Here is a 22,088-nt window from a genome sequence, read left to right on the forward strand (position 1 = left end):
GGAGCATTAGGTAAGTGAGCACTGCTCCTGTGGTAACCTCTTGTGGGCACAAGAAGTGGTGCCAGGAGGTGAGAGCAAAGCAGAAGTGGGCACTGAATTCAAAATACTCACGATCAACTTAAGCTCTGAGTGTTCAAAGCTGGGCTCAGTGATGGTCCAGGAGACACCAAGGAGGGAAGGGAAGGCAGCCGGAGGGCTCAGGCTTATAATCAGGGTTCTCCAGGGGTCCAACTGTTCCTGCCACCACATGCCTCACTGACCAACACTGACAGTGATCGGCTATGTTTGCAATGCCCCTTCATGCACTGGGGCATCACAGCAACTCTGTGCCCAGGCCCCACTTGGCCAGCCCAATCGCCTCCTCTGCTGTCCAGATTTTCCCGCAGGTCCCTGGGGCTCCTAATGCAACACCTGCCTGGGGCTCGAGGCTGTGGCTGCTCTGCATGGAGGGGGGTGGCCAGGCTGGATCAGGAGGGCAGGGAGGCAGGGCTGGACTGGACTGCATCTGGTGTTGGCCCACAGCACCTGGTGCTGGGACGGCCAGTCTGTCCTTGCTCTGCCTTGTGGGCTCACCCGGGCTGTTGTCCTGGCTTCTTCCTGTGCCTGGGGGGCTGCTCTCCAAGGACAGGAAGAATGGCATCTTTCAGCTGGCCACCCAGGTGCTGGACACCTGGTGCTCCTTCTCTCACTTGCTCACAATGTTCCTGGGTCTGCAGCCCCATTTGCACCCACTGATGCTGCCTGGTGACCAGATCTAGGTCTGCACTGTAAGAGCCCTGGGTAGCCAAGGGTCCATGCAGAAGTGCCTGGGGAGGACAGGCAGGGCTCCCTGAGAGCTGGCTCCCTGCCAGGAAATGGGGTGGCTGCTCCTGACTCCCAGGTGTATCCTGTGGTGGACCAAGTGGCCCATGTGCCACTGGGGGCTGACTCATGCACAAGTTGGAAGGAATGCCACTGGCTGGCCCTCCCCACAGAAGGTAAGGATCAGCTGAGGTAGACCACAAGGGGCTGAAGTGGTCAGGCTGGGCCTCTCCTGCTCCCTGCTCTTCCCCCACTTCCACAGAGACCACTACTGGCTGGCTCTGGACATGAGATTCCCAAATGCTGTCCAAGGAATGGGTGCCACATGGGTTGGCAAAAGATGTGGAGTCTGAGGCATTTGGGGGCCCCTGACACTGACTACTCTATGAGGGTGTCCAGCGAAAGGATTCTTTGCAAAAATCCAGATTCCCAAAGCCTGGTTGAGCCAGGTGTCCAGGGACATTTTGTCCTAAAGGGAGTGAAAGTGCACAGTTTGACTGAAACCTCTGGGCTGACTGGCTCGAGCTGGAGGTCTCAGGCAGTGAGACGAGGTCAAATGGTGTTGGTTTCTTGAACATCCTCAAACTGAGAGGGGCCACCTGGCTGTGCTGAGGCTGCCACCATGGAGGGCTCTGGAGTGTGGAGCTGGAGGTGAGACAATGCTGGGTGTGCGCATGAAGGTAGCCAGGCACTGTGCCTCTGTTCTGAGGTAGAGTTACTGCCATGGCTGGCTGGCCTGCGTCCAGAGAAGATTGTGGCTTCGAGGTCTGTGGAGCAGTTGTGCTGGCTGGTAGGGGCGAGCCATGAAAAAGTGCCTCCTCCTTGCTGTGGGGGCCCCTTTCCTGGCTGGGAGGCCACCAGCAGCAGGTCTGAGACCCTGCAGTGGCTGAGTCTGCCCTCAGAAGGTTCTTTCCCCACAGACTCTGGTCAAGGTCTGTGACACCCAGATGCTGTAGGGTGGAGCAGAGGTCAAGTTGTTCTTCCACGTCCTTCTCTAGCAGGCTCTTGATGAGGGTCAGGAGGGAGCGGTCTTCCTCCTCCTCCTCTTTCTCCTGGTTGTCCTCACATTTGTCATGAGACTCCCACCTCTCCAAAACTGAGCCTTGAGAGGTTGGGGCCAGGCAGGACAAGTACTCAGATTCATCTTGCTGCCTCATAGCTCCAAGGAGAGAGCCTGTGCACACGGAATCCTGGTCAGTGGGGGGGGCCCTTCCTTGCCTTGGTCCTCTTCCTGGCTGGGGGGGCAGGCAGGGGGCTGGGGAGGCTGCTCTCGTACAGGATGGCCTCCCCTGTGGTGAAGGCGAATGGCCTCTGCAGGACTCACTTACGCAGGTGATCCTCCCCCTCTACATCCCTGTAGTTAAGAAAACACAAGACCTAATCTGGGAATCAGTGTACGAATGAGAAAGTGGGTAACCTGGCCAGAAGGCAGCAGCAGCCAAGCAACTAAACAGATGAACAACAGGCAGGGCATCCCCTGTTCTGGTTTTTACACCCAAGAAAGCAGCTCTAATATTGAACTTGCTTCTTTCTTGTATTTTTTGGAGTACAGTTTTGGATTCTGAAATACATGTGGTGTCAGAGGAAACTGCTCATTTCTGGGATGAATATTCTAGACATCCATGTACAATTCCCTAAACTTCAAGTTTACTTTGAAAAGAATAAAGCATTACACAAATACATACATACAACTTTTCTCACCAGGGAAAAATTTCCCTTTTCCTCCCTTTCCAAGAGACTCATGGTACATGTCTGCTCAAAGGCTGCCCCAACAGTCATGTAACACCACACTTAGCAAGGGGAGAGCCTTCCTTCAGTAGGCTGACTCCACCTGGAATCTCACATTTGGTTTGGAGTCCCACAAAAGAAAACTGACCAAACTAAAACAGAGTGTCTTTGGCAGAAGCTGACCAGCATGGCATGGGCACAGGCTGGAGAGACCTTTAGAGAAGCTAGTATCTCATCTAAAGATCTCTGCTCATACCCTTTGTCTACTTTGTCAGATATTACTAGTCACTCTGGCTTTCTGGTGCTTATTGTTTGTATTACATATCTTTTTTTTTTATGTCTGATTATTTCTAATGTATTCATGTCATTATTTTAAAATGTGTGTCTTGTAGAAGACATACAGTTCAGCGCTACTTTTTTGCCCATTCTGACAATCTTTGTCTTTTAATTGCAGTGTTTTATCCATTAACATTTAATAGATTGACTGACAGGCCTAATTTGGGTCTTCTATATTACTGTTTGCTTTCTGTTTGTACCCTCTTTTTTGGAAGGGAGTTGTTTCTTTGTTCATGCCTTTTCTGCATAGGCACATGAATTGTTTTAAAAGTTCATTTGGAGTACACTGGATTTTTTGCTTTATCTTTTGTACTGTATGTTTTATGGTTGCTCTAGGAATTACAATATACACTCTTAACATTTCAATGTCTACTTATAATCAATCTTGTGCCACTTTACATAAAATATATGCACCCTGCAACTGTATAGTTCACGTGCTCTCAACACTCCTCTTTCATGCTAACTTGTCATCTATATTATATCCACATGTAAAAAATTTCATACTATGTTTTCGACTTTAAGCAGTCAGATGTATTTTGAAAAAAAGAGAGAAATGATTTTATGTTTACTCGCATGTTTACTGTCTCCTGTTCTCTCTTCCTTTTCCAGTTTCAAGGCTCTGGCAGGTGTCATTTCCCTTCAGTCTGACAAATTTCCTTCATTTCTGGTAATAAATTCTTGGTTTTTTTTTTTTTTTAAAGGAAAATACCTTTACTAGCTACCATTCTTAAAGGGTATATTTACTGGTCACAGAATTCAGGGTTGAGATTTTAAAAAATACTTTAAAGATATTGTTCTAATGTCTTCAGATTATCGTTGTTTCTGGTGAGAAGTCCACAATAATTTAAATCACTGTTCCCCATATTTAATGTGCCCTCTATCTTAGATTGCTTTCAAAGTTTTCCCTTGATCTTTAGTGTGCAACAGTCTCACCAGAATATGCCTTATTGTGGTTTTCTTTGTACTTATACTGCTTGGAATTCACTGAAGTTCTTGAATCTGTAAAGTTAAAGCTTTCACAAAATTGGGGAGGTTTCTGGTTATTATTTCTTCTAATATGTGTATATATGTACATTATAAGTACTCAAATGAAAATTATATATACATATATATTTTTTCCTGCCCATTCTCTCTGTTACTTTTCAGAGATTTGATTTAACCATATGTTAGACCATTTGGCATTGTTGCACAGATCTCTGAGACTGTTTATATCTTTTTTCAATCTTTTTTCCTCTTTGTTACTCAGATTGGATAATTCTATCAATCTAGCTTTAAGTTCACAAATTCTCCTGTCATCTGAACTTTTACTTTAGACACTGTTAAAAACTTTCTGTTTTTTATAGTTTCTAATCTTCTGCTGAGAATTCTTATTTTTTCACTCATCATAAGCATATTTTCCTTTGTGTCCACAAGCATAAAGTTGCTATGAAATTCTTATCCAATAACTGAGTCATCTTAGGGTTGATCTCTATTACTTTTGAGACTTTCTTTCCTGTTTCTTCATATATCGAGTAATTGTGGACTTTATTCTTGACCAAACGATAAGCAATTTTGGATTTTATATGGACATTGTGATAACATATTGTAGATCTGGATTCTTCTATGTCCTTCCAAAGATTAGGGATATTTTTATTTAACTTGGCTAGACTGAAAATGTGAACTCTATTTCCTGTATGATGGCTGACAGCTGAAATCTTTCTTCAGTTCTTTTGGCCTTAGGTTGGCAGCTTGAATTCTAACCCACACATGCATGGTTCAGGGGCCAGCAGAGATTTGAACTGAGTTTATCCACAGAATTTGAGGGCTCCTCCTTTCTGGCCCTCTTTCTATTAGAAAGAAACTTTTAAAAATAGAAAGTTTTTATTTCTTCATTTGAAGATGCTGCAATTACTATTGTCTTTGTTGTTTGGTTTTAGTGTCATTAAAACCATAAGTTTTCTATTTGAGTTTTTAGCTGTCCAGCCCAAGTGCACTCTTCTTTAGAATGAAAGGAGTATAACCCAGGAAACTCACCCTGTGTCATTCCCTTCTTTCAATCACTGATTCTCCATGACTGAGGTTAATTGTTATTACTGTTGTTAACATTTTGCCCAGAGGTTTCAGTTATAGGTGTTGCTATAGTTTTACTTATGGGAAGGTTGATGCAAAAAGAGCAACTTTACCATTACCAGCAGCAGAACTGTTTCAGGAAATTTAAACAAAAACAAATCAAAACTGGGTAAATTCTCACTGTAAACAGTATGAGGTAGATATTTCATTTTCCCCATCCTCCAAATGGCTAATCTGTTACTGCAACCTCACTACTTTGTTCTGTCCTTTTGGATTTAAAACGCCTCTTTAACTGTACTTTGTGTCCAACTCTTTGTGACCCCATGGACTGTAGCCTGCCAGGTTTCTCTGTTCATGGGATTCTCCAGGCAAAAATACTGGAGTAGGTGGTTGTGCCCTTCTCCTGGGGAATCTTCCTGACCCAGGGATTGAACCCGCAGTCTCTTAAGTCTTCTGCATTCGCAGGCAGGTTCTTTACCAATAGTGCCACCTGGGGAGCCCAAATTGTACTTCATTTTCCATATGTCCATCCAGATCTGTTTCTTGCCACCCTGTCTCTTCATTGCTCTGTCTATCTGATTCTAGGACAACTCTTTGCTAAAACTGGTGTAGCATTAAGCCTGGCCAGAGAATAATTTGGTACAACCTTTTTGAAAAGCAATTTGACAATATTATCAAGAGCCTTTGAAATGTTTAAACACTTTGACCTAAAAATTCTACTCTTGAGAATCCTTCTAAGGAAGTCAGACTAGCAACCAGATATTTATATACAGACATTTCACCACAATATCTCCATAATAATGAAAAACTCTCCTAAGTTTTAATATTTAATGAAAGGCCATGATGTATTCATGTATTATGTTATCATGATAATTATGGATACTTCTGATATGAGAAATTGCTTTTAATTTATTCTTATGTGGAAAAATCAGGACATAAAACTATACAGAGGATATAATTTCAAGTATGAAATTTAAATATGTGCCAAATATACCAGAAGGAAATGCACCAACAGACTGACAATATTCCCTTAATAGGATGACAGCTGATTTTTATATCACTTTTGCAATGTTTTTCATCTTCTACAAGAACAAGTGTTACACACAGCGAAACAAACGTTACTAAATGAACTGCTGGTTACTGAACTTCTTGCTTAGTGAATCCAAAGAATAACATAAAAGTCACAGAAAATGCACACTAAGACCTTCTTATTTTTGCAAGGCAGCAAATTGAGATACATTTACTAAGTGCTTTTCTGAGGCCAGGGTGGAATCAGGCTCAGAATCCAAGTTGTTGGACACATCTTGGAATTTCCCAATGACCTAAATATTACTCAGTGACGCTGCAAGCTCAGAGGCCGAAGAGTTTGTTATATGTGGCATATTTTGGCATTACTAGATCTCTGATCCAGAATACAGTGCTAATGAAACCTGGGCCAGATAACTTATTTGGGCTCTTTCATCATTCCCTACATTTTGAATCCTGACCATCCATTTTATACAAGTATGCCACAGACCCAAATGGGGTCCAGCCATGCAGATTCACAAACTGGAAGAGAACTTTCTGTTGTCTGATATGCTAGCAACATAAAAAAAACCAAAGAAGCCAAAAAACTAGACTTTTATTTGTATGCACATTGCAAAGTATGTTGTGGATCAACAAAGAGGTGGGCACAGAGGATTAAACGTGAAACCCTGGTCTTCTGGAAGTGAAGGGGCAGATGCTGTGTTACTCAGGAAGTGTCCTGGACTTGTACTCAGCCTGCCCCACTGAAGAGCCTTTGATTCCCCTCTTCCCCCCAAAGCCACGCATCACAGATTCACAGAAGCAGGGAAGCAGGGGGTGGAGAAAGCAGGTTGAAGGAATGGCATTTCTGAGGAGAGGCAAGTAGCTTTCTGCACAGTGCAATGGAGCACAGTAACATCCTTTCAGTATAGCTGATGGCAGATTCTATATGAAACTGAATTCTGGGAAAATAGATTCCAAGAATTCTCTGAAACTAGTATTCAGGGCCTCAGTGTGAGCAGCCATTTTGGTACTGGCATGAAGAGACATGAGAGTGAGAACTGGTGATCAAGGAAGATGAGGAGAAAGCCCATCTGGGGGAGCAGACGCAGAGAAGGCCCTCTGTGGGGTTCCTTCAGGGGGAAAAGCATCTGTGTACATGCTTCGATTTACTGTTCAATGGAGAGGCATCCAAAGCCACGCACAAGTTCTCGTGCCAAACTCTGCTTCCCAGACTCCACCGGCCGGCATCCCAACCCTGGCTGGTTCCTATGCATTCACCCCCATGACCACCCGCAGTGGAGTACTCTATCTACTCTACACTTGGAGAAACTGAGGGCCATGCTAGCCTCTCGTCCAAAGTCAAACAGCTGGAGAAAAGCTGCAGGATGCGGAGCACCTCAGAGGTGGCCGGACTCACTGCAGGAGAAAGAGCCCAGCTCACAGGGCACATGGCCCTCACTTCCGGCAAGGCCCGCACTTCCGGCCCTCCTTAGGACAGAGGCCTCCCCTACCTCTGGGTCTTAACTTACTCTCGTGTCCCGCTTTCTCGAATATTTGGGCCTCGTTTACTACGGGCCTCTCATTTACGTCAGGGACCGCTGTCGCGCGACGATGCATTCGGGTCGGCCGCCGCAGAACACCAAGTGGGCATTGGACTGCACCCACAGCCAGCCGGCCCGCTTGGTGAGCAGCCGGAACACCGTGAGCCCGCTCTCGCCGGTCCCCATCACTGCAGAGAGAGAGACACACTCGCTGAGGAGCTGGGCCACACCCTGCCCGCCCCAGGACCCTGGGAACCCGCCCCGCGCAAGGGTCAGTGGGCGGCCAGGAGCCCCTCCAGCTTGCCCGGTCCGGGATGAGCTGGGGGCGCCTCCAAAACTCACTGCGCACGTGATTCTCGGCGCAGTACATGGCGTCGGCCACGTGGATGAACTGGTAGCTGGATACCTGCCTGCAGAGTTCGCTGTCGGTGTAGCCCAGGACCACCTTGCCTCTGCAGAGGAGACGCCACAGTCTGACCTCACAATCTCGAAGTGGAAAGGAACATTTACTGCCCTACCTGGTCCTCTGAAGCAAGACCTGTGTTCGCCCAGCGGATCTCACCCTGGACTCAAGTGCCAAGGACACTCTGGGTTCAGAGAGGGCAGCTCTCCTACAGCAGGGCTGGGGCAGGACCTGTAAGCAGCTTCTACACTGAAAAGGCTGTGGTGCCCTTTTAGAGCCTTGTGCCACACAGGTATTCCAAAATTGTTCTAAGCCTATGTTTTTTTGCCTCGCTGGATCTAAAATTCATAAACGATTCATAAAAATTCAGGGCCGGGGCAATGGGATGACCCAGAGGGATGGGATGGGGAGGGAGGTGGGTGGGGGGTCCAGGAAGGGGAACACATGTAAACCCATGGCTGATTCATGTCAATGTATGGCAAAAACTATTACAATATTGTAAAGTAATTAGCCCCCAACTAAAATAAATAAATTTATAATAAAATAAAATAAAATTCATAAACGAGAATCAGTGGACTTTTTGTTAAGTTCCACAACTTTCATCAGAGGGCTCTGTGACTCCCCTAAAACTTGCAAGTCATAGTACTAAGGATATATTGGGTCACATGTTCTTAAACCAATGCTTTCTAGAACTTTTTCAAAGAGGCATTGATACTGGAGCAGGTTGATTGATGTTTACCCAAAAAAGATCAATGGTCAAATAAATTTGGGAACATCTGAGTCAAACCTAGTTAATTAGATTTCATAGTGGGACCTCGAGGAGTTTCACTATGATCTGTTTCTGGAAGTCTCTGAGGGATTGTCCAGGATTTGCTGTGTGCATCACTCTGACCCAAACCCCATATTCCTGTGTGAAAATTTGCTACATTGCCCCTATAAACAGAGTATTTCCTACTGACTCACTTTGCAGAACCCATTTGGACAAGATTGGACAATTGTTCTTGCCTTTCCTTTGGTTCTAGACCTAGGATTTTGCCTATAACTAGTCGAAGCACTCTCAGGTCTCTGTGAGTCATGATTTCTGGTCACAGGGATGTACCTGGAATCACAGGCTATAGGTGTGAGGTCCAATTTGTGTTTTGTTTGGAAAAATACAGTTTTGTTTTGGAGCTCCTGGATGGTGAATGGCTGGCGAGGTGTTGCAACAGCAAACAGGGTGAGTTGAGGAGATGTGGGGATGCCATCTTCTGAGCTATTGTTCTTTCCAGGGAGGAATTTAAGATGGCCATGGAAATTCAACTCCTAGAAAAAGAAGACTCCCCCCAAACATAATGAGCAGGGAGAAGAGAATGTTAAGTAGCTAAAACAGTGGACATAAATTCCCCCTATGGAACTCAGAGTATCCAGTATCCTTGGGGTTGAACAGGCAGGATCCCTTCCTCCTTCCTCCCCTTTCCACAGAGCACAGGCATGCTCAGTTTTGGAGCCTCCTCAATCTTCTGCTCTGCTCATCAGGTCCTGATCATTTTTCATGGCTTCTTTGTCCTCCCTCAGTGCCCTGACTCATGCAGTCTCTTTAAAAAAAAAAAAAAAGAAAGAACAGAGCTGCATAATATATAGTTAATTGAGCTGTGAGAGGGTATTCAGTTCCAGGAGTTGGTAGCCATTGTTAGCTTATTTTGGTGATGGTGAAGAAGGTGGATGTTAATATCCTGAGTTCACCTGAGCTTCCTCACTTTGGGCTGTACTAGAGGTAACATGCGTGTGTGCTAAGTCGCTTCAGTCGTGTCTGACTCTGCGACCCTATGGACTCGAGTCTGCCAGACTCCTCTGTCTGTGGGATTCTCCAGGCAAGAATACTGGAGCAGATTGCTGTTCTCTCCTCCAGGAGATCTTCCTGACCCAGGAATGGAACCTCTGTCTCTTGCATTGGCAGGTGGGTTCTTTACCACTAGTGCCACCTGGGAAGCCCTACCAGAGGTAACAAGTGTAAATCCCAAGCAAATATATCCCAAGTCTTAACTAGGCAGAGGAAGTTTCAGAAGACAACTGCATCTTAAACAGTCTGACCCTCTGAAATGTTAGTGAGCTGAAGGCCAGAAGGCCTTCCTGGGATAGTGAGGAAGCCTGGCCCAACCCTTGGGCAGTGTTCCATCCAAACAGAGCCATGCATCCGTTTAAGAAGTTCCTGACACTTTAAGTACAGTGTGATTACCAGAAACCCGGAAGAATTGTCCAGCAGGCAGCAGAACCGACAGACAAAGCTTCTCTCAAGGTAAGAGGGTTCCTCCAAGGACAGATGCTGCAGGCTGTCACTGGAGGAGCCACCAAGTAGACAAAACTTCTTCCCAGGTAGAGCTGGGAAGACAGAGACAAATGAAGTCTTCATCAGAAAAGTTACTATCACAGAGCTGAGACATCTGTAGTCTTGGAAGAAGCTGGTGGGTAGAGACAATGCGGAGTCACAAGCCCTGTGGCTAAGTGAAGCTTCCCCTTCCCCAGTAGACTGACCTTGATCAGCCATTCAGGCTGGCTTTCTCTCATCAGATGATCCTAGCACTCCTGCAGGCTTACCTGCCTTATACTGTCATGAGAATCAAGATAAAACTGGGATGATGCACCTAAGTATTAGTTGCTCAGTCATGCCCGACTCTGCAATCCCATGGACTGTAGCCCGCCAGGCTCCTCTGTTCATAGAATTCTCCAGGCAAGAATACTGGAGTGGGTTGTCATTTCCTTCTCCACAGGATCTTCCCAACCTAGGGATCAAACTGGGGTCTCCTGCATTGCAGGCAGATTCTTTACCGTTTGAACCACCAGGGAAGCACATAACATACATCCAGCAACCTTATTGGATCAACTGTTGAAATACACCTTGGAAACAACTACTTCTCACCACTTCCACTTTTATTGTGCTGGGCAGTCATTGTCTGGGAATACATCTCCCCCTTATCAGCTGGGGAAAAACCTTGGTTGTCAAGAGCATGAAGACTGAAGCCTCACCTGTTTTGTGACCCTGGGAGAGTTATTTAACCTCTCTGTGGGCCTTAGTTTTCTTATCTGACTTAACAAGGTTGTAATGAGAATTAAACACATTTATGTATGTAAAGCACTTGGAATGATGCCTGGCATGTTGTAACCTCTATATATAAATTGGCTGCTACGTTCATCATTTTTTCCCTGTTTTAACTTTGCCTCGGCCTTCGAACTGGTGTCCCTGCTTCCACTCTTGCCTACTATGGTCTGTCCTCCACTCAGCACAATAGGTCAGATCATGCCACTTCTCTGCTCAGAACTCTCCACTGACTTCTTACCTCAAAGTCTAGGGTGGCCTGCATGGTCTGTCTGCTCCTCCATCTCCTTCTGTTCTCCCCTTTGCTCTCTCTGCCCTTCTCAGTGGCCTCCTTACCACTCCTCAGCTATGCTGAGCGCACTTCTGCCTCAGGGCCATTGCACCTCTGCTGTTCTTTCACCTGCACTGCTCACTCCCATTTATCCATACCTCTTTAAATGGCAGCATGCCCACCTGATAACTTTTGTCTCTCCTTACTTAATTTTAGTTTCTTCTTGGCACTATATCCCATCAGAAATGGTACAGAGCTATTCATTAAATTTAAGCTCCACTGGAAGAGGAGCTTTGTCTCTTTTGCTCACTACTTTATGCCTAATGCCTGGAACATAGCCTGGCACATAATGGGCACTCATAACACATTAGTTGAATGAAGGGATCAACCAAGTGGAGTAGAAATGATCATTTTTCTCATTCTTATTTTCTTCAGTGAATGTCAGTTACTGCCACTTGTAAGGAAAAGAAAATGCTGTGCACAAAAAAGTGACATGATCATATAACCTACCAGGAAAAAGCACTTTCTGCTTTTCACCTTTTCTTGGTGGGGGCTAGTTCAGCCTCATCTCTTTCCTGTCCCAGGAGTTTTCAGGCAAGTCTTCTCAAAGGGTAATAAGAAGATACTCTTGGGGTTAAAAATCCATCTAAGAACCATCTAAGCTTCATTAGGAAGTCAAGGATGAAAACCCCAAGTCTGTTCTATTTTTCTGTAATTCTTAACCTGGCAAGTCAGATTATATTTATACTGGTAATACTAGTTTTCCCTATGTCACATGAAAATTGATTTATCTAGACTTAAATTCTGCAGAAGAGTAAGAATAGTTTAGCAATAGTCCAGAAACTTAAATGTTTAATGGGAAGAATGAAGGGAAAGGCTTAATCAGAGTGTGATCTGATAAATTTTACTACTGTTCTTTCTTAATCTCATTTGATAAAAGTCCCTAGTCCAGTGCCTAGCACATGGTGGTGTTTTAGTTGCTAAGATGTGTCCAACTCTTTTTGCGACCTACAGACTATAGCCCGCCAGGCTCCTCTGTACATGAGATTTCCCAGGCAAGAATACTGGAGTGGGTTGCTACTTCCACCTCCAGCAGATCTTCCCGACCCAGGGATCGAACCCACGTCTCCTGCATTGGCAGGTGGATTCTTTACCACTGAGCCACCTGGGAAGCCCTAGTACATGGTACACCCTTAGTATACATACATGTATAAAGCATACATCCACTTGAATTTGTTTTAGGTGGGTGGTCTTTAGGCATTTTTCTGGCATATTTATAGCACTGTTATTAAAGTAAGAGCTTCCCTGGTGGCTCAGCTGGCAAAAAATCTGCCTGCAATGCAGGAGACCTGGGTTCGATCCCTGGGTTAGGAAGATCCCCTGGAGGAGGAAACAGCTACCCACTCCAGTATTCTGGTCTGGAGAATTTCATGGACTGTATAGTCCATGGGGTCACAAAGAGTTGGACACGACTGAGTGACTTTCAGTTTATTAAAGTACTACCGTATTTTGTTTTAAATTTAATTTTGGATGCCTTAGATCTCTTGCTGCATGTGGGCTTTCCCCAGTTGTGGTGAGCAAGGGCTACTCCCTTGTTGTGGGGCACAGGCTCTAGGGTGCATGGGCTTAGTTGCCTCTGGGCATATGGGATCTTTCAGACCAGGGATTGAATTTGTGTCCCCTGCACTGGCAGCCAGATTCTTAATCACTGGACCACCAGGGAAGTCCTTTATCTGTATTTTGAAGAATATTGCCATGCATATATTTATAAACATGGGTAGAATGCTGGACAGGGAAGCCTGGCATGCTGCAGTCCATGGGGTCACAAAGAGTCAGACATGACTGAGCGACTGAACTGAGACCACTGTATGGTTTCTGCTACTTCAAGGATGTAAGGGATTAAAAGAAAATTTAAAGGATGAAGTTATATGAAAACTTTCAGAGTATTCATTGTTAAGGGCATAATTTAAGCTTGGCAGTATCAGGAAATATACAAAGTATGAACTTCAGACCTTTGTTCCTTGTCCTCGTGATCCTTGCCAGTCAGAATGGACAGAGGTAGAGACATAGAAGGAGCCCACACAGAGGCATGAAGCTCAGTACTGAGGACAAGATTCCTCCCTTCAAGGAGCTGATAACCTGATGGGAAAGAGAAAAAAAATAGAGATGTATTTCATCAAGTGACTTTAGCTCCTGGACTTAGGCTGGTGGAGATGGAGTCTATGTGGACTGTCTTAGGTGGAGGCTGGCTTCGACGAGAGCAGGACTAGGATCAGAGCAGCCAAAGCTGAATTGAAATAAAGCTGCATGTCGCAAGGTTGTACAACCATACTTGTAAGTTCATTCCTGTTTAGTATTTTAGGCTGTCTACTGCAAAAAGGAAGTCATTATTACTGTGCAAACACTGGCGCATGGCTTCATTCTTTTCTCAAGTGAAACATCTGTCTTTTGAATATTTCTTTCTTTTCTGGCCACACTTCACAACAAAACAGAAGAGCCTTGTGTGCTGGGTGAATGCATTAAATGTGCTCTAAATCCTTGGAGAGTAGACCTGTATGTGGATTTACAAAATGGCATTGACTTGTGAACAACAGTGTTGCCTTTTGCCTATGGTATCCCATCAGTCAGAAGTATGACATGTGGCCAGGCACAGATATGAGCCCCCCACCAGCTCGATCGTTGTTCAGGGATGCACCTTCCTGGGCAGCAGGATGTTCACTCCAGGTTGAGTCTTGTCACTCACAGTTGGATCCATCTGGGCAAACCTCAGTCTCATCCGTACGTTCATTTGTTTAAGGGACTAACCCTTACTGAATTCTACTGTCTCAGGCACTGTTCTAGGCCTTGGGGATACACAGGGGAACCAAACAGTAGGATATCCCTTCCTGCATCATCCTGGTGTAAAGACAACAGAAAGTCACACCCTGTGCATGTTTTCCAGTCGCTCAGAGGATCAGATGAGGCCACAGGTATGAGAAGGTGTAGAAGATGCAGAGTCCTGTGCCAGCATGCTACCTGATTCCCATACAGGTCCTGGCCCTATCCCCCACTCCATCCCTCATGTACCTGAGGCATAGTAGATACGTGATCAGTACTATGAGCTGAGAAAGTCTAAATTCCTGGTCCTATTTCTTCATCAGGGACTACTGAAACACACACAGGGTTGATTTCAGATTCTAGCCCTTCTCCTGAGCCGTGGTAACTTACAGTGGGTGTCCTGCTGCTCTGCTCTGCTGATGGGAGTGGTGTCTGGAGGCCAGAGGAACTGGCTCTGGAACGTGGCTCTGTCCTCCTTGTGGATCAGCTCAAACACGCTCTGATAGATGACGTCTGACTGCAAAGACCAAGAATCCCCGTCACCCTCCTGGGGCTGCTTCCTGCCTTCCTGAGACTAGGAGTGACCTATTCGCTTCCCATGTCCCTGAGCCATGCCAGCCCCTCTGACATCCTCCTAGGCCTCCTTGCCTCACCTGCTCATGCCCCTTCCTGAGTTGGCGGCTGGCCATGTGCTCCCTCACCCTAACCCTCTTCCCTCTTCTGATCTTGCTCAGCCCGTCTTCCTAGGCTGCTGCTGTTCCCAGATCCAGAAAACATCACCCATAGTGTTGGAGGCCAACCCTGTATTGTGTCTTGAAAGGGTGGCAGTTCCTGGGGTCAGTGGGAAGGAGTGATTGGTGAGGAGATGAGTCACAAACCAGCAGCAGGGGGATGCCTGAGGTGGAGCACCTGCAGTAGCCACTGAAACAGCACCGAGAGCTGGCCTGAAGCTCTGTGGAAGTAGAACACTGAGCTTTCCTGGAAGCCAGCTCTTCTGGATGACCAAGTCCAACTGAATTTGAACAAAAATTTCATTTCCAGGGAGATCCAAGTTTGTTCCATCACTTGTTAAAAGAGATGAGGGGATATAAATGCCAATCTAATTTCAAAAGAAATGAGTCAAGAAGCAACAGTTAGAACCGGACACGGAACAATAGACTGGTTCCAAATCGGGAAAGGAATACATCAAGACTATATATTGTCACCCTGCTTATTTAAATTATAGGCAGAGTACATCATGAAAAATGCCGGACTGGATAAAGCACAAGCTGGAATCAAGATTGCCAGGAGAAATATTAATAACCTCAAATATGCAGATGACACCACCCTTATGGCAGAAAGTGAAAAAGAACTAAAGAGCCTCTTGATGAAAGTGAAAGAAGAGAGTGAAAAAGTTTGCTCAACATTAAAAAACTAAGATCATGGCATCCGGTCCCATCACTTCATGGCAAATAGATGGGGAAATAATGGAAACAGTGAGAGACTTTATTTTGGGGGGCTCCAAAATCACTGTAGATGGTGACTGCAGCCATGAGATTAAAAGACGCCTGCTCCTTGGAAGGAAAGTTGTGACCAACCTAGACAGCATATTGAAAAGTAGAGACATTCCTTTGCCAGCAAAGTTCTGTCTGGTCAAAGCTATGGCTTTTCCAGTAGTCATGTATGGATGTGAGAGTTGGACTATAAAGAAAGCTGAGCGCCAAAGAATTAATGCTTTTGAAACTGTGGTGTTGGAGAAGACTCTGAGAGTCCCTTGGATTGCAAGGAGATCCAACCAGTCCATCCTAAAGGAGATCCTAAGTATTCATTGGAAGGACTGATGCTGAAGCTGAAGCTCCAATACTTTGGCCACCTGGTGTGAAGAACTGACTCATTGGAAAAGACCCTGATGCTAGGCAAGATTGAAGGCAGGAGGAGAAGGGGATGACAGAGGATGAGATGGTTGGATGACATCACTGACTCTATGGACATGAGTTTGAGCAAGCTCTGGGAGTTGGTGATGGACAGGGAGGCCTGGCGAGCTGTAGTCCATGGGGTTGCAAAGAGTCAGACACGACTGAGCAACTGAACTGAACTGGTATGGTGACTTGAACAGGAAAGCGAATTAACGTATCCTGTCTCCATATAGATTTTGGAAGTATTTTACACATAGAGAGAATGTTCATCTCCAAGCCAGTTTGCCTTGAGAAGTCTTATGTATTCCTTGAAAATAAAATAGGTTTGATTAAACTTTAGTGAGTCTCTCTACCCTTTGTTGTTGCTGTTCAGTTGGTAAGTCATATCTGACTCTTTGCCACTCCATGGATTACAGCACGACAGGCTTTCTTGTCCTTCAGTCTACTCTTGCCTGTGGTTAATAATTTATTCAACTTATGTTATCTTTAGGTATACTTTGGAATTATTCTTGACCTTTGAGAGGAATTAAGTGCAATTGAAAGTTTTCTGTCAACAGTAAAAATTTTTGCTGAGCCAACTTCTATCCGAAATAAATTACATACTTTTCCCTTTTCCTCCTGCACTCCCACTGCCTACACAGTGTGATTGCCAGCAGCTGCTTGTATGTAACTGCTGTCTGCTATGAAACTCTGTGAAAAAAACTTTGCAGGACCATCTCCACCCAGTATGTGGTATGGTGACAAATATTACAAAGATCTAGTCTAATCTCTGAAAGGACAGAGACAAGGAAGGGCCTGGCAAAAGGGCCTTCAGGCTGGCAGACGGGAAACTCAGGTAGGGGAAGACCCAGGTAACAGGAAAGCCTGAGGGGAGCTAATGGAGAAAGAGGTTTCTGAGATCTTGACCAATGGCAGCCTGGGGCTGAGGCCGAGGGAGGCTTCAGAGACTTCAGGGCAGAACAGAAAAGCACCTGGAGGAGTGAATGGGCCCTGGGAAAGCACAGCCCCACCCCCTCACTTGTGCTCCTTCCTTTAGAAAAACCAGCACTGGTGTTGGGGGGCTCTGCACAGAGGCAGGGGCCACTCCTTCCCCACTGCCCTGCTTGCCCTCCTGTCTGCCTGTGGCTGTCACTCGTCCTGCCATCTGCTCTCTGCTCCTGCAGGCTCTAGGGAGGAAGGCCTTTCAGCAAGGCACCACTCCACCCTCAACATTCCCTGCGCCAAGCGAGGTGTTTCTCTGAGATCAAGGGCTTTACCCAGGTTTGATTTTTTTCTTTCCTTTGGAAGCCTTTTATTTTATAAGGGTCCCTGTTCCTATACCTTCCCCAATCATGCTTGTCCTCAGTGAGGACAAGTGCATCAGAAAGCTGCACATGGATGGTGTGGGTGTGCTGAGCTCAGGGTCTCAGTTCTGTTTTGTCGAATAAAACTCCTTCTCAGAGTTTCAGCTGAGAACCAGCCACCACAGACTGGAATGGACTGACACTTTTTCGAAAGGAAAAGTGAAAAGACTAAAAATTCTCTAGTGTCTTTTCATCAAAGGTAGGGGGTGGGTGCTCCCAGATCCACTGGTGGGCAGGCTGTGCCCTGCATGGGAATGTGCTGGGGTGAAGAGCGGGATCCGGAGTCCTCTTGCTGCCTGGCTTTCAGAAAACCGTCTGTTGCCACGGCATTTATCAAGCCCCTCACTTGCTCCTGGTGAGTAAGGCATTAGCCATGTGGGTTTTCAGGCTGCAGAACAGGTCTGTGAGGCATGGAATGTCTTCCTTCAGTGGGGCTGTGGGGACAGCCCTCAGGTCTCCCACTGGCCCTCAGGTCTCTGTTCACTCAAGTCCATGGGGCAGTGGCTCTGAGGCAAATGTGTCCTGGGAGACAGGGCTCCTCCAAGGGGCAGCTGGGCCTCCACACACTTCCTTGGAGCCACTCCATAGGCTTACCTATTTCCTCCTAGTGGTCAGATCAGAATTTTCAGAACACAGAATTTCACACCCTGGCAAGGACCCCAAGAAATGGGATGAACTTATTGTTGGGAGCAGGGGGGCTCTTAGAAGCTGGAAAAAGCCAATGGCCAGTGAGGTGGCAGAGGGCAGTGTGTGCTCAGTCATGTCTGACTCTTGGCGACCGTATGGACTGTGGTTCACCAGGCTCCTCTGTCCATGGGATTTTCCAGGCAAGAATACTGGAGTGGGTTGCCATTTCCTTCTCTGGGCAGAGGAAGGGACAAAAAGGCTGAGGGAAACAGGTCCAGAGGTGACATGCCATGGGAGGCCAGGGCCAGTGCTTCCCAAGGCCATGGAGGTGCACCAGTGGAGGGCCCAGCATCACTGAGAAGCTTGGCGACTGTGCTCTGTGGTCAGAGCTGATGGCAGAGAGGAAGGCACTGGGTTGGGCTCATTAACATCCATCAGGATGATGGAGCCATGAGGTACCAGAGGCCAGGTGGCAGCACTTATTGATCAGAAGTCAGTGGGCTTTAGTCAGTGACAACCAGCAAGGCCAGAGGGGTACCTTGGGTCTTGGGGGCTGTGGAGATGGTTGCAGAGCACAATGTCCTTAGGGAAAAGTGATGGGCAGCCAACAACGATGCTGCTTAACATGTATAAAAGAAAATGAGGATGGAGGCCCAGGAGGCTGAGAGCCATCACCTCCACGAGAAATGATCATCCTTTGCTCAGTTTCTGAACTTGAGACAGTTTTAAGGTCTGGAGCCCACTGACTGGAGAAGTGGCAGGGTCCCTAGGAGATACTCAGGTGACCACACCTTCTGTCCAACAGACCTCAAAATGCCTGGTCATTCTCCTTTCCCCAGAGTGTGGTAACCTTCCACCAAGTGAGGAAGCCAGTGTTTTGGGAAGGCTCAGGTGGGGACATGCAGTGTGTATGTGTGGGATTGAAACCTTGGTTCCCACAGTCACCCCACCGAGATTAGCATAACATGGCCCCACCTACCCCCTAACTACTCAACTGAAAGATAACCACTCACCTGATGGAAACCCAGGTAGTCTTGGACCGTGGGAGAGCATAGAAAACACAGGCGTCTTCTGTGACCGCAAGGAGGAAGCCGACGAGGGCCTGGCTAGAGGCAGAGAGGGCTCAGTTCACTGAGTGTGCAGGCAGGTGGCGCTCCTGAGGCCAGGTCCAGGTCCGGAGGGGCTTCGGCTGAGCTTCCTTTTGGTGTGGGAGTCGCACACATACTGAATTGTCACTTTGTAAGCAGGGCCCAGGATATCCTGCTGGGCTGCTCAGTGCAAATACCCCTCACTCACTTGGGCTCTGGAGGAAAGGCGCGCGTGTGTGCATATGTGTGGGTGTGTGGGTGTGCACAAGTGTGCACATGCATGTCTGAGACAGCAGAGTCAAATTCCAACTTCCGTCAGTTGAGAACACTGCAAACTGAACAGCAAATAAACAAACACACACACATTTTTGTTTGTTTGTTCTCTCCTCATCTGTCTTCTTGGCTAAACTGATCCATTCAGTGCCCTCGTCAGGAGACAGACAGAGCAGACTAGTGCTCTCCACCCACTGACGCCGTGGCTGGGTTCGCCTGGCAGGTGGCAAAAATGGAGCTCATCACCCTCCCAGCCCTCCTGGAGCCACCCAGTTGGAAACTCCAGGAATACAAAATTTTAACCATTTTCCCAGGAGAGTCTGAAGAGGCATCAAGCCTCAGGAAAAACATTTTTTTGGTTGTGGTTGCGATGAGTTTTAATTTTAAGCTTTCAGTTGGAAACAGTTTTTTATACTTATATTAAGGAAACATGTGGTGTTGGAGAAGACTCTTGAGAGTCTCTTGGACTGCAAGAAGATCCAACTAGTCCATCCTAAAGGAGATCATTCCTGGGTGTTCATTGGAAGGACTGATGCTGAAGCTGAAACTCCAATACTTTGGCCACCTCATGCGAAGAGTTGACTCATTGGAAAAGACCCTGATGCTGGGAAAGATTGGGGGTGGGAGGAGAAGGGGACGACAGAGGATGAGATGGTTGGTTGGCATCACCGACTTGATGAACATGGGTTTGGGTAAACTCTGGGAGTTGGTGATGGACAGGGAGGCCTGGCGTGCTGCGATTCATGGGATCGCAAAGAGTCGGACACGACTGAGCGACTGAACTGAAGGAAACATGTACCTATGGCTTTAAGCCACCCCTCACTGCCCCCAGCATTTCCAAGTAAATGACAGTGATAATGACAACAACAGTGGTAATCGTAATACTGCTGGAGGATGCCATATTCTCCTTGCTCCTTATCACACCTTTACTATATGCTAATATCAATTATTGTAATGGTTGCTTCGTGTACACTCTCCAGTTCTGTACTCCTCTCTTGATTCATTGAGCTCAACTGGGTGAGTTCCAAACCTGGCTAAATTCAGCCTTCTGTTCACTCCATGTCTGCACCCTTACAGCTGAGCACGACGTTTCCACATGACATTCCTGACTGTGAATCTTATATGATCCCAGATGCTGCTTAAGCATTCTGTTACATTTTCCTTGGTCTATTCAGTCTCTGGTTCTCTTAGATGACCGTTTCACACCCCTCTCTCTCCCCTCACATCTCTGACACCTCCTCCCCTGTCATCACGTTCAGCCTTGCTACATTGCACTGAAAATAAAGAGCAGTGGGAAGAGGACTTCTACAGGGTCCCGCCACCCTGCAACCTATGTTTGCATGCTCAGTCATTCAGCATCCGACTCTCTGCAACCCCATGGACAGTAGCCTGCCAGGCTCCTCTGTCCATGGGATTTCCCAGGCAAGAATACTGGAGTGGGTTGCCATTTTCTACTCTAGGGGATCTTGCCAACCCATGGATCAAACCTGAATCTCCTTCAGTTCAGTTCAGTTCAGTCGCTCAGTCATGTCCAACTCTTTGCGACCCCATGAACCCCAGCACGCCATGCCTCCCTGTCTATCACCAACTCCCGGAGTCCACCCAAACCCATGTCCATCGAGTCAATGATGCCATCCAGCCATCTTACCCTCTGTCGTTCCCTTCTTCTCCTGCCCTCAATCTTTCCCAGCATCAGGGTCTTTTCCAATGAGTCAGCTCTTCACATCAGGTGGCCAAAGTATTGGAGTTTCAGCTTCAACATCAGTCTTTCCAATGAACACCCAGGACTGATTTCCTTTAGGATGGACTGGTTGGATCTCCTTACAGTCCAAGGGACTCTCAAGAGTCTTCTCTAACACCACAGTTCAAAAGCATCAATTCTTCTGCGCTCAGCTTTCTTTATAGTTCAACTCTCACATTCATACATGACCACTGGAGAAACCATAGCCTTGACTAGATGGATCTTTGTTGGCAAAGTAATGTCTCTGCTTTATAATATGCTGTCTAGATTGGTCATAACTTTCCTTCCAAGGAGTAAGTGTCTTTTAATTTCACGGCTGCAATCACCATCTGCAGTGATTTTGGAGCCCAGGAAAATAAAGTCAGCCACTGTTTCCACTGTTGTCCCATCTATCTGCCATGAAGTGATGGGACCGGATGCCATGATCTTAGTTTTCTGAATGTTGAGCTTTAAGCCAACTGTTTCACTCTCCTCTTTCACTTTCATCAAGAGGCTCTTTAGTTCTTCTTCACTTTCTGCCATAAGGGTGGTGTCATCTGCACATCTGAGGTTATTGATATTTCTCCTGGCAATCTTGATTCCAGCTTGTGCTTCCTTCAGCCCAGTGTTTCTCATGATGTACTCTGCATATAAGTTAAATAAGCAGGGTGGCAATATACAGCCTTGATGTACACCTTTTCCTATTTGGAACCAGTCTGTTGTTCCATGTCCAGTTCTAACTGCTGCTTCCTGACCTGCATACAGGTTTCTCAAGAGGCAGGTCAGGTGGTCTGGTATTCCCATCTCTTTCAGAATTTTCCACAGTTTATTGTGATCCACACAGTCAAATGCATTGGCATAGTCAATAAAGCAGAAATAGATGTTTTTCTGGAACTCTCTTGCTTTTTCAATGATCCATTGGATGTTGGCAATTTGATCTCTGATTCCTCTGCCTTTTCTAAAACCAGCCTGAACATCTGGAAGTTCACGGTTCACATATTACTGAAGCCTGGCTTGGAGAATTTTAAGCATTACTTTGCAGGATTTTTTTTACCACTGCACCCCCTGGGGGTCTCGCAGCATATGTTTATCTGGTTCCATAAACTTTGCTTTTC

The 22,088-nt window shown here is 46.4% G+C and overlaps 1 protein-coding gene across 1 annotated transcript in view; it reads right to left on the minus strand.

Moving 5' to 3' along the window:
* Positions 1 to 313: 313 nt before the first annotated feature.
* Positions 314 to 22,088, minus strand: part of LOC145539574 (aryl hydrocarbon receptor-like) — a 44,017-nt gene continuing 22,242 nt past the window's right edge. Inside the window, 10 exon segments of the mRNA XM_081573641.1 lie at positions 314 to 439; positions 1,521 to 2,006; positions 2,008 to 2,155; positions 7,510 to 7,651; positions 7,806 to 7,915; positions 8,966 to 9,168; positions 10,082 to 10,224; positions 14,418 to 14,544; positions 18,906 to 18,943; positions 18,946 to 18,994. Of these exon segments, the coding sequence (XP_081429767.1) occupies positions 314 to 439; positions 1,521 to 2,006; positions 2,008 to 2,155; positions 7,510 to 7,651; positions 7,806 to 7,915; positions 8,966 to 9,168; positions 10,082 to 10,224; positions 14,418 to 14,544; positions 18,906 to 18,943; positions 18,946 to 18,994 (1,572 nt within the window).

The sequence above is a fragment of the Giraffa tippelskirchi genome, chromosome 2, assembly GCF_054371585.1.
Source record: "Giraffa tippelskirchi isolate mGirTip1 chromosome 2, T2T-mGirTip1v1.2.pri, whole genome shotgun sequence".
NCBI lineage: Eukaryota > Metazoa > Chordata > Mammalia > Artiodactyla > Giraffidae > Giraffa > Giraffa tippelskirchi.